This window comes from Heptranchias perlo, unplaced genomic scaffold (assembly GCF_035084215.1).
Source record: "Heptranchias perlo isolate sHepPer1 unplaced genomic scaffold, sHepPer1.hap1 HAP1_SCAFFOLD_225, whole genome shotgun sequence".
Lineage (NCBI taxonomy): Eukaryota > Metazoa > Chordata > Chondrichthyes > Hexanchiformes > Hexanchidae > Heptranchias > Heptranchias perlo.
Window position 1 is genome coordinate 329,188 of NW_027139239.1, and position 16,604 is coordinate 345,791.

The 16,604-nt window shown below is 49.5% G+C and overlaps 1 protein-coding gene across 1 annotated transcript in view; it reads right to left on the bottom strand.

Moving 5' to 3' along the window:
- Window positions 1–16,604, bottom strand: part of LOC137310139 (FYVE, RhoGEF and PH domain-containing protein 2-like) — a 464,040-nt gene that overhangs the window by 310,657 nt on the left and 136,779 nt on the right. The window contains exons 5-6 of the mRNA XM_067978112.1: window positions 16,144–16,292; window positions 11,629–11,785 (exon numbers count right to left, since the gene is read on the bottom strand). Coding sequence (XP_067834213.1) covers window positions 11,629–11,785; window positions 16,144–16,292 — 306 coding nt within the window. The remainder of the gene's footprint in view (window positions 1–11,628; window positions 11,786–16,143; window positions 16,293–16,604) is intronic.

The following is a 16,604-nucleotide window of genomic DNA, read 5'->3' on the forward strand; positions in this document are numbered from 1 at the left end:
GATCCTCCTCCTCCTCTTTATCCTCCACCTCCTGATCCTCCTCCCCCTCTTCCTCCACCTCCTGATCCTCCTCCCCCTCTTCCTCCACCTCCTGATCCTCCTCCCCCTCTTCCTCCACCTCCTGATCCTCCTCCCCCTATTCCTCCTCCTCCTCCTCTTCCTCCTCCTGCTCCTCCCAGATTGGGACTCCTAGACGGACCCCTATCATGAAACGACTGCAATGCGAGATGCCCTTTAACAAGTCAGCAATGACTAGAAACACTCTCAAAACACATACCAGCTCCTGCAAGAAAGCTTCTCCAAAAGTTCGACAGGGGTTGTCCTGAGAGGGGCTGAGGACACCTTGAAATATTGTCTGCCTCAGGACCAGGGTAGGTGGGTGGGAGCAAGGAGTGGGTGGTTCAGATAGGCATTAAGATCAGAATATAGCATCAGTGTAATGACTTCATCCCAGTTCGAATTTAATTATGAAGCACTCAACAGCTTCAGACTAATGTCTCCTGGGAAATTAGCCGCAGAAAAAGCAATGGAAGCAACAAACATTTTATTTATCACCCATGGCCTTAAATAGGGTGGGCAGGAAATGAAAATCGTCCCCTCTCCAGTGATCAAATAACACAAGGACTGCACACTATGATCCTCCAGTGATCAGGTAATACAAGGACTGCACACTATGATCCTCCAGTGATCAGGTAATACAGTGGCTCCGGTAACCCGGCCAATAAAAAATGTCCGTTTCGCACCCATTCGCGAGTCAATTGGTGCCACTTAATGGCCTCCTCCCGATATCCCCACCATCACAGAAGCCAGTCTTCAACCAATTCGATTCACTCCACGTGATATCAAGAAACGGCTGAGTGTACTGGATACAGCAAAGGCTATGGGCCCCAACAACATCCCAGCTGTAGTGCTGAAGACTTGTGCTCCAGAACTAGCTGCGCCTCTAGCCAAGCTGTTCCAGTACAGCTACAACACTGGCATCTACCCGACAATGTGGAAAATTGCCCAGGTACGTCCTGTCCACAAAAAGCAGGACAAATCCAATCCGGCCAATTACCGCCCCATCAGTCTACTCTCAATCATCAGCAAAGTGATGGAAGGTGTCGTCGACAGTGCTATCAAGCGGCACTTACTCACCAATAACCTGCTCACCGATGCTCAGTTTGGGTTCCGCCAGGACCACTCGGCTCCAGACCTCATTACAGCCTTGGTCCAAACATGGACAAAAGAGCTGAATTCCAGAGGTGAGGTGAGAGTGACTGTCCTTGATATCAAGGCAGCATTTGACCGAGTGTGGCACCAAGGAGCCCTAGTAAAATTGAAGTCAATGGGAATCAGGGGGAAAACTCTCCAGTGGCTGGAGTCATACCGAGCACAAAGGAAGATGGTAGTGGTTGTTGGAGGCCAATCATCTCAGCCCCAGGACATTGCTGCAGGAGTTCCTCAGGGCAGTGTCCTCGGCCCAACCATCTTCAGCTGCTTCATCAATGACCTTCCCTCCATCATAAGGTCAGAAATGGGGATGTTCGCTGATGATTGCACAGTGTTCAGTTCCATTCGCAACCCCTCAAATAATGAAGCAGTCCGTGCCCGCATGCAGCAAGACCTGGACAACATCCAGGCTTGGGCTCATAAGTGGCAAGTAACATTCGCGCCAGACAAGTGCCAGGCAATGACCATCTCCAACAAGAGAGAGTCTAACCACCTCCCCTTGACATTCAACGGCATTACCATCACCAAATCCCCCACCATCCACATCCTGGGGGTCACCATTGACCAGAATCTTAACTGGACCAGCCATATAAATACTGTGGCTACGAGAGCAGGTCAGAGGCTGGGTATTCTGTGGTGAGTGACTCACCCCCTGACTCCCCAAAGCCTTTCCACCATCTACAAGGCACAAGTCAGGAGTGTGATGGAATACTCTCCACTTGCCTGGATGAGTGCAGCTCCAACAACACTCAAGAAGCTCGACACCATCCAAGACAAAGCAGCCCGCTTGATTGGCACCCCATCCACCACCCTAAACATTCACTCCCTTCACCACCGGCGCACTGTGGCTGCAGTGTGTACCATCCACAGGATGCACTGCAGCAACTCGCCAAGGCTTCTTCGACAGCACCTCCCAAACCCGCGACCTCTACCACCTAGAAGGACAAGAGTAGCAGGCACATGGGAACAATACCACCTGCACGTTCCCCTCCAAGTCACACACCATCTCGACTTGGAAATATATCGCCGTTCCTTCATTGTCGCTGGGTCAAAATCCTGGAACTCCCTTCCTAACAGCACTGTGGGAGAACCTTCACCACACGGACTGCAGCGGTTCAAGAAGGCGGCTCACCACCACCTTCTCAAGGGCAATTAGGGATGGGCAATAAATGCCGGCCTCGCCAGCGACACCCACATCCCATGAACGAATAATTTAAAAAAAGATACTGTCACAGGGACGTGAGGGAATCTCTGAGATTGTGTCGCGGGTAAGTGCGGGAATATCTGTGATGGAGGGAAGGCTAGCCTCCAGGGAGCTTCAAGCACGGCTCAGAAATGAGTCTATTGAGGCCCTGACAACGGCCGCTCGGACTCAGGGTGAACAACATTCTGTTGCCTTAAACAGGCAGGCAGATACTCTAGCACTGGCTTTACAAGGCTTCATACATGTCCTCCAAACTGTCGTCCAGCAGGGTGGTAGGAGTGGTGTGGGCCTGACCCCGGGGAGGGATGATGGCGAAAGGGGACATGGAATTGGGGACGCCACTCAAAGTGCCCCCACGTCTCACCCGTTGCCCCCCTCTCAATCAGTACCCGCAATGCTGCCTCCCCTCCAGGTGGTTGAGTCTGACCTGCACAGGTGCAGGTGGAGGAGTCTTTGGAGGGGCCCTCACGGGCACTGAAACCCAGAGGATGTCGGCCCAAAACATCGAATCGGTCAGGGCATGAACAAGAGTAACCTGCCACTACCTCTGCTGCAGTCACAGGGGAAGCACCACGTAGGAGTAGTCGGAAGTGAAAGGTGAAGGTTTTGTGAGCACGAAGGGGATGCACAAGGGTGTTTGACGGTTTGTCATGTTTTTTATTTATATTTGCTTTTTGTTAAACTCACATTAAATATTATTATTGTCACCACTACTGCCACGTCTTGCCCATTCTTGACTGGCTTGTGTAATAAGGTCCTTTCATGAGGTTCACCATAAACGGCGACACTTGATGCCACCCATTGGGTCACTCTAGAGTGGGTGTATGTGTAGTTGAAGGAGTGTTTTGTGCGGGGTGGGGGCACTGGTGTGGGCGCTGCTCTGTCCAGGTGGTGAGGACTGGACTCTTCACACTGTCTGACGTTAGGAGAACTGTTCACATATCAGTGACTCCCTGGCCTCACGAGCAGCCAGGTGAGCCGCTGTTCTGCCCGTGGGTTGCTCCTGTTCCTGCTCCTCCTCCTCCTCCTCCTCCTCCTGCTCAATGTGGATGGTAGATGTGGATGGGGCCTCCTCCAGCGGCACCCCTCTCTGTTTTACCATATTGTGCAGGGCACAACACATGACTATAATGCGACCCACTCTGTCTGGTGCATATTGAAACGCTCCCCCAGAACGATCAAGGCACCTGAAGTGCATCTTGAGCAGCCCTATAACATGCTCAATTGTAGACCTGGTGACGATGTGGCTGTCGTTATATCGACGCTGTTGCTCGGTGATGGGGTTCCTCAGAGGTGTCATGAGCCATGTGTGCAGGGGGTATCCCTTGTCCCCGAGGAGCCAGCCCTTGCGGGTGTTCGGTGCGTACAAGAGGGGCAGGATGTTGGACTCCCAGAGGATGAAGGAATTGTGGCAGCTGCCAGGGAATCTGGGGCACACGTGAAGGAATCTCTTGTGGTCTCAAACGAGCTGAGTGTTGATGGAGTGATAGTCCTTCCTGTTGATGAACAGTCCTGGCTCGTGTGGAGGTGCTCGTATTGCTATGTGGGTGCAATCGATTACACCCTGCACCCGTGGGAAGCCAGACACAGTGTGGAATCCCACTGCCCTCTCCGTCTGGCTGAGGTCGTAGTGCGAGGCCCAGCGAAACAAGCCGTCGGTGACCTGCCTTAAGCACTTGTGTGCAGACAACTGAGAGACCCCGGCGATGTCCCCGGTGGCACCCTGGAATGATCCGGAGGCGAAGAAGTTGAGGGCAGTGGTGACTTTAACTGCAACGGGTAATCAGATACCGCCAGTCCCAGCCGGGAGCAGCTCGGCATGAAGGAGGCTGCAGATGTCTGCGACCACCTGGTGACTGACTCTGAGCCTCCGTATGCACTGCTCCTCAGAGAGGTCCAGGAAGCTGAGCCTCGGTCTGTAGAACCTGTGGCGAGGGTAGTGCCTCCTGCGACTTCGCTCTCTCTGTTGTTGCCCTCCGTGCTGTTGTGCAGGTGCCTGTGGCGCAGCACTGTGTTGTGGAGCTCCACGTGGCGGAGGTGGACACCGTGCCTGGTGAGGCTGATGATGTTGCTCGTCCTCGGATGTAGTGGTGAATGCAGCCATGGTGACCCCCCAACCTGACGGTGTGAGTCTGAGGGGGTCCGCCATGTAGTTAAATATGTTTGAACAGCAGAGTTTTGGGTGGAAAGTAAGAATTTTGAGTGAAAACACAAAGGTGTTGCAGACAAAACTTTGTCTGAAGTGACAGAGTGACCTGCTGCAATAAATGAGGTTTTCCCCGCACCTGTCAAATAATCCTTTGCATCTCCCACTGGCTGCGGACTGAAACACGTCTGTTGGAACAGGGAGTGTTTCCCACAGCACGGGAAACACGCTGAGGATCCTTCAAAATCGCACCCCTGCCAAAATCTCCACTCAATCAGGTCTCTCAAGTACCTCAACTATCTGACTAACTGTGTAAATTATCACCCCGCCGGCTTTAATTGCCGGTGGGAGTCTTGCATTCGGGAGCTGCGCGCACACCCGACCGCGTCACTGGGGAACCTGGAAGTCAGCAGGTTGGAGCCGGGCTCCGAACCCGAACGGGAATTCACCGATTTTCAGAGCCCCACCCCCTCCTCCCAGCCCCGGCGCACCCACAATTTCCGGGGAAAATTGAGCCCAAGGACTGCGAGCCGTGTGTTTCTATTGATCAGATACCACAAGGATTGCACACTGTCGACATCTACGGCGTTAAATTGGGCCGTGTTGCGCCCGTTGTTTTGGCGTTACACGGCCTCTCTGAGGATGCACGTTTCCAGCGTGATGTGCGCCAGACGCCATCTTGGTATCGGAGTTAGCGCAGGCGCAGATAACGAACGCTAGAATCATGTAAAGTAGGGAGAAAATGGCTTCAATCAGTGTACAACGCTGATTTAAAGTGATAGGCACCATTTTGGGACTTAACGCTCAACTCAACGCACAGTCTTAACCCCAACCATCTGAACGTGTCTTCGAGTGCCTGGAGGACCCCCCACCAGCGCTATTTACAGGGACCATAGATAGATAGAGAGTCATAGAGTCATACAGCACGGATAGAGGCCCTTCGGCCCATCGTGTCCGCGCCGGCCATCAGCCCTGTCTACTCTAATCCCATATAATCCCATGCAGGATTTACAGGTTAGTGGCTGGATTATTGCTTCTGGCTGCCGAGACATTTGTACCTGTTTTTGGAGGTCTCCTGGACTTGAATACTAGGACACGGGGACATAGTCTAACATTTAGAGCCAGGACGTGCAGGAGTGAAGTTAGGAAATGCTTCTACACACAAAGGGTGGGAGATGTTTGGAACGCTCTTCTGCAGACGGCAGTTGATGCTAGCTCACTTGTGAATATTAAATCTGAGATTGGTAGATTTCTGTGAACCAAGGGTATTAAGGGATATGGGGCTAAGACGGGTATATGGAGTTAGGTCACAGGTCCACCATGATCTCATTGAATGGCGGAACAGGCTCGAGGGGCTAAATGCCACGGCCACTTGCTGCCTCTTGATATGCTCCACCTTCTCCTGTAAAAGTGGAACATGTGTCTGGGTGATGTGCCTGTCATGGTTGAATAGTTGCCAGTGTGTGTGGCCTGTGAGTTGTGGTTGGGCGGCTTGAAACAGTGGTAATGTGTAAGGGCAAGAGGAAGCATCTGATTGGAAGAGTTGAGTACTGATGGAAAGAGTTTATTGGTATGTGGGTGATGGGGGGTGTAGTGTGTGGTGCAGTTGGTAGGAGACACCACTTGACAGTTGACCTCACTCACCTTGACCACTCATGTCAGAGCATTGAACTTCTTCCTGCACTGCATCCATGTTCACGATGCTGTGGGCCTGGCATTGACTTCATCCCCCGCTGCCTCCCACTGCCTCTTGACCATATGTGTGGAGGGCCTCTTGCACCCCCCTACCCCCCCAATGCGGATATAGGATGTCCCTCCTTCTGTCCACCTCTTGTACCAAGGCCTCTAGTCCATCAGCAGAGACCCTTGGTGCATGCACTCTCACAGACCTGGTACCAACTCAGATCGGCAGGTTGGTGAGGTCTGGTGTGCAGATTGGAGGATGTGGGATTTAGTGCTGCGCAACCTTTATTCAATGTTTTAACATAACTCATCAGTGTGTAAACATAAGGATCGGATCTGAATCTGTGTTTTACGTGTGCGATGTCTGATCTCCGTTCAGATTCCATGCAGACAGTAGACTGTTATTTTCAGCAAATAACAGGTACCAGCTACCTTTAAGACATTTCTAAGAAACATCCTCCCTTTAAGAGATTGAGCTCCCTCTGGTGGTGGAAAGTGCGAATTGCATTGATGCCACATGCAAGGCCTGGAAAGGAAGGCTGATTGCAGGTGCACCCTCGGGTGGGTCCAAACTTGCATCCTGCCTGCGCAGGGGCCATTGGGCGCGGGGTAATAGCACATCACGCTACCCGCGTCCAAAAACGGCCCCCATCCAATTCTTCCCCCCTCGTCTTCAGATAACACAAGGACTGCACACTATGATCCTCTGGTGATCAGGTAACACAAGGACTGCACACTATGATCCTCTGGTGATCAGGTAACACAAGGACTGCACACTATGATCCTCTGGTGATCAGGTAACACAAGGACTGCACACTATGATCCTCTGGTGATCAGGTAACACAAGGACTGCACTTTTTGATCCTCTAGTGATCAGATAACAAAAGTACTGCAAACTATGATCTTCTGGTGATCAGATAACATAAGGACTGCATGTTATGAAATGCTAGTGATCAGATAACACAAGGACTGCACACTATGATCCTCTAGTGATTAGATTGCATAATGACTGCACCCTATTATCCTCCAGTGATCAAATAACACGACGACTGAATACTATGAACTGCTAGTGATTAGATAACAAGGTTTGCACACATATGAATATCTACTGATCAGATAACACAAGAAGTTCACACTATGGACATCTAGTGATCGGACAACACAAGGAATGTACACTGTGAAAATCTAGTAATCAGATAATGAAAGGACTGCACACTATGAAATGCTAGTGATCAGATAACACAAGGACTGCACACTATGAACCTCTAGTGATCAGATAACACAAGGACTGCAGACTGTGAACCTCCAGTGATCAGATAACACAAGGACTGCACACTATGAACCTCTAGTGATCAGATAACACAAGGACTGCAGACTATGAACCTCTAGTTGTCAGATAACACAAGGATTGCTCACTATGATCCTCCAGTCATCAGATAACACAAGGTCTGAACACTATGGACTGCTAGTGATCAGGTAACACAAGGACAACCAACTATGATCCTCTGGTGATTAGATAACACAAGGACTGCACACTATGATGGTCTAGTGATCAGATAACACAAGGACTGCGCACTATGAACTGCTAGTGATCAGATAGTACATGGTCTGCACACTATTATCCTCTAGATATTAGACAGCACAATGACTGCACACTATGGTCCTCCAATGATCAGATAACACAAGGTTTGCACACATGAACATCCACTGATCAGATAACACAACGGCTGCACACTATAAACCGTGAATGATCAGATAACAGGATTGTACACTATGAACTGCTAGTGATCAGGTAACACAAGGACAACACACTATGATCCTCTAGTGGTCATATAACACAAAGACTGCACACTATGAACCTCTAGTGATCAGAAAACACAAGGACTGCTTGCTGTGAGCCTGTAGTGATCAGATACCACAAAGATGGCACACTATAATGCTCTAGTGATCAGATAACACAAGGATTGCAAACTATGATGCTCCAGTGATCAGATAACACAAGGACTACATTATGAGCCTCTATTGATCAGATAACACAAGCACTGCACACTATGATCCACTAGTGATCAAATAACATAAGGATTACACACTATGAACTGCAAGTGATCAGATAACACAAGGTCTGTATACTATGATCCTCTAGTGATCAGATAACACCAGGACTGCACACGATGAGCCTCTAGTGATCAGATAACTCAAGGACTGCGCACTATGAACTGCTAGTGATTAGATAGTACAAAGTGTTCACACTATGATCCTCTAGAGATTTGATAGCACAATGACTGCACCCTATTATCCTCCAGTGATCAAATAACACAATGACTGCACACTATAAACTGCTAGTGATCAGATAACACAAGGTTTGCACACATACGAACATCTACTGATCAGATAACACAAGAAGTTCACACTATAGACAACTAGTGATCGGATAACACAAGGACGACACACTGTGAAGGGCTAGTCATCAGATACCACAAGGGTTGCACACCATGATATTCTAGTGATCAGATAATACAAGGACTGCACACTATGAACCTCTACTGATCAGATAACAAGAGGACTGCACATTAAGATATTCTAGTGATCAGATAACACAAGGACTGCACACGATGAAACTCTAGTGATCAGATAACACAAGGACCGCACACGATGAAACTCTAGTGGTCAGATAACACAAGGACCGCACACGATGAAACTCTAGTGGTCAGATAACACAAGGACCGCACACGATGAAACTCTAGTGATCAGATAACACAAGGACCGCACACGATGAAACTCTAGTGGTCAGATAACACAAGGACCGCACACGATGAAACTCTAGTGGTCAGATAACACAAGGACCGCACACGATGAAACTCTAGTGATCAGATAACACAAGGACCGCACACGATGAAACTCTAGTGGTCAGATAACACAAGGACCGCACACGATGAAACTCGAGTGGTCAGATAACACAAGGACCGCACACGATGAACCTGTAGTGAACAGATACCACAAGGATTGCACACGATGATCCTCTGGTAATCAGATAACATAAGGACTGCACACTATGAACTTCTTGTGATCAGATAACACAAGGATTGCACACTATGATGCTCTAGTGTTCAGATAATAAAAAGACTGCACACAATAATCCTCCAGTGATCAGATACCACAAGGATGGCAGACGATAAACTGCGAGTGATCAAGTAACACAAGTACAACACATTATGATCCTCTCGAGATTAGGTAGCACAAGGACTGCATGCTATGATCCTCTAGAGATTAGATAGCACAAGGATTGCACACTATGATCCTCTCGTGATCGGATAACTCAAGGACTGTGCACTACTAACTGCTCATGATCAGATAACACATGCATTGCACACTATGAACTGCTAGTGATCAGATAACACAAGGACTGCACACTATTATGCTCTAGTGATTAGATAACACAAAGACTGCACACTATGATCCTCCAGTGATCAGATAACACAAGGACTGCACACTATGATCCTCCAGTGATCAGATAACACAAGGACTGCACACTATGAACCTCCGGTGATCAGATAACATAAGGACTGCACACTATGATCCTCTAGTGATCGGATAACACAATGATTGCACACTATGATCCTCTAGTGATCGGATAACTCAAGGACTGTGCACTATGAACTGCTCGTGATCAGATAATACAAGGATTGCACACTATGAACTGCTAGTAATCAGATAATACAAGGACTGCACACTATGATGCTCCGGTGATCGGATAACACAAGGACTGCACACTATGAACCTCCAGTGATCAGATAACACAAGGACTGCACACTATGATCCTCCAGTGATCAGATAACACAAGGACTGCACACTATGATCCTCCAGTGATCAGATAACACAAGGACTGCACACTATGATCCTCCAGTGATCAGATAACACAAGGATTGCACACTACGATCCTCTAATGATCGGATAACTCAAGGACTGTGCACTATTAACTGTTCGTGATCAGATAACACAAGGACTGTACGCTATGAACCTCCAGTGATCAGATAACACAAGGACTGCACACTATGAATCTCCAGTGACCGGATAATAAAAGGACTGCACACAATAATCGTATAGTGATCAGATACCACAAGGATGGCAGACTATGAACTGCTAGTGATCAGGTAACTTAAGGACAACACACTATGATCCTCTGGTGGTCAGATAACACAAGGACTGCACAGTATGGACCTCTAGTGGTCAGATAACACAAGGACTGCAGGTTGTGAGCCTCTAGTGATCAGATAACACAACGATTACACACTATGATCCCCTCATGATCAAATATCACAAGGACTGCACACTATGATACTCTAGTGATCAGATAACACAGGGATTGCACGCTATGAACCTCTGATGATCAGATAACTTGAGGACTGCGCACTATGAAGTGCTAGTGATCAGTTAGTACATGGTCTGCACACTATGATCCTCTAGAGATTTGATAGCACAATGACTGCACCCTATTATCCTCCAGTGATCAAATAAGACAACGACTGCACACTATGAACTGCTAGTGATCAGATAACACAAGGTTTGCACACATGCAAACATCTACTGATCAGATAACATAAGAACCTCCAGTGATCAGATAACACAAGAACTGCACACTATCATCCTCCAGTGATCAGATAACACAACAACTGCACACAATGAACTACTAGTGATCAGGTAACACAACGACATCACACTATGATCCTCTAGTGGTCAGATAACACAAGGACTCCACACTATGATCCTCTAGTGATCAGATAACACAAGGACTCCACACTATGATCCTCTAGTGATCAGATAACACAAGGACTCCACACTATGATCCTCTAGTGATCAGATAACACAAGGACTCCACACTATGATCCTCTAGTGGTCAGATAACACAAGGACTACACACTATGATCCTCTAGTGATCAGATAACACAAGGATTGCACACTATGAACTGCAAGTGGTCAGATAACACAAGAAGTTCACACCATGGACATCTAGTGATCGGATAACACAAGGACTGCACACTATGAAACTAGTGATCAGAAAACACAAGGACTACATGCTATGAGGCTCTAGTGATCAGTACCACAAGGATTGCGTACAATGATTCTCTAGTGATCAGATAACGCAAGGTCTGCACACAATGAACCTCTAGTGAGCCACACTCACACATTCGGTTACCCAGTAAACTATGGGCTCAGTCACATTTCATCTGTGCCAAACCATCTGCTGCCCCCAAGATGCCCTGTTGATGAGCATTAGTACCAGAATAGAGTAGAGTAGAATGGAGCTCCATTATATGATCTCTTCCTCCTGGCCTGTTGTCTCCAGCTATGAATCGCAGTGAGGGCACAGGCCCATGCACCATACCTGGATGCGTTGAATAATATCCCGGAAGGGCTGGCTCTTCTGTAACAAGGTGTCCAGTAGGTCCATTGCTTTGTCGAAGTGTTTCACATATTGCCCATACATCTTGAGGAATGGGGCGAGTTTGTGCAGCACATCACCGATTCTGGGATTAACATTCCTGAAAGGGGAACAGCAGTTGGTCAGATTTCAATGTCTTGTGTCAATGTTCCATGAATGGGGCCTTGTTCTCAGCCTCCACTACCTGAACGATCCCTGTGATCAGTGACATTCACTGACCTGTAACCCAGGCAATGCTACGCACAAGGGACATGTGGCAGTCACTAGTGAACAGCTCCCCAGGCAAATCCTTGTCAAAAGGTCTCCTCATTTTGAAAGACGCATATTGCTTTAAGGGCAATGTATTGTCCAACACGGTCCTTGGATTGAGAAGACAATAATGTACCATCTCTGCAAAACCGATATCCCTCAGATGGTGGAAGCCACAGTGCTCTGGGAAAAACACCAGTTACTGACGTCTCATCGAGATCTGGCCTGAAACAACGTCAAACTGTGACTCTGCTCATCATCAACGATTTAATTGGAACCAACTGTCAACTCGAACACAATCCATTCCCTTCAGCATCTTGATCTGGAAACTGCTCCAGTTCCAGTCCCCATTACCCAGTGTCCTGCTCCAGTTCTAATCCCCATTACCCAGTGTCCTGCTCCAGTTCCAGTCCCCATTACCCAGTGTCCTGCTCCAGTTCTAATCCCCATTACCCAGTGTCCTGCTCCAGTTCTAATCCCCATTCCCCAGTGTCCTGCTCCAGTTCTAATCCCCATTACCCAGTGTCCTGCTCCAGTTCCATTCCCCATTCCCCAGTGTCCTGTTCCAGTTCTAATCCCCATTACCCAGTGTCTTGTTCCAGTTGTAATCCCCATTACCCAGTGTCCTGCTCCAGTTCTAATCCCCATTACCCAGTAGCCTGCTCCAGTTCCATTCCCCATTACCCAGCGTCCTGCTTCAGTTCTAATCCCCATTAAGCAGTGTCCTGCTCCAGTTCCAGTCCCCAGGTCCCAGTGTCCTGCTCCAGTTCTAATCCCCATTACCCAGTGTTCTGCTCCAGTTCTAATCCCCATTATCCAGTGTCGTGCTCCAGTTGTAATCCCCATTACCCAGTGTCCTGCTCCAGTTCTAATCCCCATTACCCAGTGTCCTGCTCCAGTTCCAATCCCCATTACCCAGTGTCCTGCTCCAGTTCCAGTCCCCATTACCCAGTGTGCTGCAAAAGTTCCATTCCCCAATACCCAGTATCCTGCTCCAGTTCTAATCCCCATTACCCAGTGTTCAGCTCCAGTTCTAATCCCCATTACCCAGTGTCCTGCTCCAGTTCCAATCCCCATTACCCAGTGTCCTGCTCCAGTTCTAATCCCCATTACCCAGTGTCCTGCTCCAGTTCTAATCCCCATTACCCAGTGTCCTGCTCCAGTTCTAATCCCCATTACCCAGTGTCCTGCTCCAGTTCTAATCTCCATTACCCAGTGTCCTGCTCCAGTTCCATTCCCCATTACCCAGTGTCCTGTTCCAGTTCAAATTCCCATTACCCAGTGTCCTGCTCCAGTTCTAATCCCCATTACCCAGTGTCCTGTTCCAGTTCAAATCCCCATTACCCAGTGTCCTGCTCCAGTTCTAATCCCCATTACCCAGTGTCCTGCTCCAGTTCCATTCCCCATTACCCAGTGTCCTGCTCCAGTTCTAATCCCCATTACCCAGTGTCCTGTTCCAGTTCTAATCCCCATTATCCAGTGTCCTGTTCCAGTTCTAATCCCCATTATCCAGTGTCCTGTTCCAGTTCTAATCCCCATTACCCAGTGTCCTGTTCCAGTTCTAATCCCCATTATCCAGTGTCCTGTTCCAGTTCTATTCCCCATTATCCAGTGTCCTGTTCCAGTTCTATTCCCCATTACCAAGTGTCCTGCTCCAGTTCTAATCCCCAATACCCAGTGTCCTGCTCCAGTTCCAGTCCCCATTACCCAGTGTCCTGCTCCAGTTCTAATCCCCATTACCCAGTGTCCTGCTCCAGTTCCATTCCCCATTACCCAGTGTCCTGCTCCAGTTCCATTCCCCATTACCCAGTGTCCTGTTCCAGTTCAAATCCCCATTATCCAGTGTCCTGCTCCAGTTCCATTCCCCATTACCCAGTGTCCTGCTCCAGTTCCATTCCCCATTACCCAGTGTCCTGTTCCAGTTCAAATCCCCATTATCCAGTGTCCTGTTCCAGTTCTAATCCCCATTATCCAGTGTCCTGTTCCAGTTCTAATCCCCATTACCAAGTGTCCTGCTCCAGTCCATGTCCCCATTACCCAGTGTCCTGCTCCAGTCCATGTCCCCATTACCCAGTGTCCTGTTCCAGTTCTAATCCCCATTACCAAGTGTCCTGCTCCAGTCCATGTCCCCATTACCCAGTGTCCTGCTCCAGTCCATGTCCCCATTACCCAGTGTCCTGTTCCAGTTCTATTCCCCATTACCCAGTGTCCTGCTCCAGTCCATGTCCCCATTACCCAGTGTCCTGCTCCAGTCCATGTCCCCATTACCCAGTGTCCTGCTCCAGTCCATGTCCCCATTACCCAGTGTCCTGTTCCAGTCCATGTCCCCATTACCCAGTGTCCTGCTCCAGTCCATGTCCCCATTACCCAGTGTCCTGTTCCAGTTCTAATCCCCATTACCAAGTGTCCTGCTCCAGTTCTAATCCCCATTACCAAGTGTCCTGCTCCAGTCCATGTCCCCATTATCCAGTGTCCTGTTCCAGTTCTAATCCCCATTACCCAGTGTCCTGCTCCAGTCCATGTCCCCATTACCCAGTGTCCTGCTCCAGTCCATGTCCCCATTATCCAGTGTCCTGTTCCAGTCCATGTCCCCATTACCCAGTGTCCTGCTCCAGTCCATGTCCCCATTACCCAGTGTCCTGCTCCAGTCCATGTCCCCATTACCCAGTGTCCTGCTCCAGTTCTAATCCCCATTACCCAGTGTCCTGCTCCAGTTCTAATCCCCATTACCCAGTGTCCTGCTCCAGTCCATGTCCCCATTACCCAGTGTCCTGTTCCAGTCCATGTCCCCATTACCCAGGGATCTACACACCAACACATATCAACACACATCGACACACACAAGACTAACCGCTCACACAAAAACACACCTCACTACACCAACACACACCAGTTCACACCTGCCACACCAACACCCACCTGCTCACACCAACACACACCAGCCCACACCAACACACACTATCTCACACCGACATGTGCCAAAATACACCAGCTCACACCAGCCCACACCAACACTACCCAGGTCACACCAACATGCACTAGCCCACACCAGCACACACCAACACACGCCAGCACACACCACTATAAATCAACACACACCAGCACACACCAACACACACCAGCTCACGCCAACACACACCGGCCCTCAGCAACACACACCAACACACTCCAACACACACCAGCTCACGCCAACACACACCGGCCCTCAGCAACACACACCAACACACTCCAACACACACCAGCTCACGCCAACACACACCGGCCCACAGCAACACACACCAACACACTACAGCACACATCAGCCCACACCAGCACACACCAACACACACCAACACAAAGCAAAACACACCAGCACACACCAACACACACCAGCACACACCAACACACACCAGCACACACCAACACACACTATCTCACACCGACATGTGCCAAAATACACCAGCTCACACCAGCCCACACCAACACTACCCAGGTCACACCAACATGCACTAGCCCACACCAGCACACACCAACACACGCCAGCACACACCACTATAAATCAACACACACCAGCACACACCAACACACACCAGCTCACGCCAACACACACCGGCCCTCAGCAACACACACCAACACACTCCAACACACACCAGCTCACGCCAACACACTCCGGCCCACAGCAACACACACCAACACACTACAGCACACATCAGCCCACACCAGCACACACCAACACACACCAACACAAAGCAAAACACACCAGCACACACCAACACACACCAGCACACACCAACACACACCAGCACACACCAACACACACCAGCTCACACCAACACACACCAACACAAAGCAACACACACCAGCACACACCAACACACACCAGCTCACGCCAACACACACCAGCTCACGCCAACACACACCAACACAAAGCAACACACACCAGCACACACCAACACACACCAGCTCACGCCAACACACACCAGCTCACGCCAACACACACCAACACACTACAGCACACATCAGCCCACACTAGCACACACCAACACAAAGCAACACACACCAACACACACCAGCCGACACCAATACACACCAGCACACATCAGCACACACCAACACAAACCAACACTCACAAACACACACCAGCCCACACCAACACACAAGCAGTCGGCACCAGTACACACAGAAGATACCAGTAGACACCAGCACACACCAGCACACACCAGCCCTTACCATTCCTGCATGCGTTGCTGGAGCTCGGGGAGGAAGAACTCTTTGTGGAAAAGGTAAATGGAGGGAATGTTGGAAAAGATCTGCTTCACTGTGTCTTCTGAGAATGAACTCCCACTGTTAGCTTCTTTCAGGAGCTCCACATAGAAAACCTGCAGCAGGAGAGAGTACGGCCCAGGCAGCATCAGACAGAGGAGATCGCACAAACATCACTGGTAGGGGGGAGGCTGACTGAGAGCGTTAATGAAGAGTCCTGCAGACTCCACCTCTCGTGACTCTCCTTTAAAGTAGTGAATACCCCAGAGCTTCAAAGAAGAGGAACTGAGACTGAGCAGCAGGAGACCAGTTAGAGAGGAGCTGAGCACAGACCAGGGCAGAGAGGTGGGGAAGGGTATCGAGGGGGGAGAGGTTCAGAGGCTGGGGCTGAACTCAGTGACATATTACTGAACTGCTGGGAGTGTGAT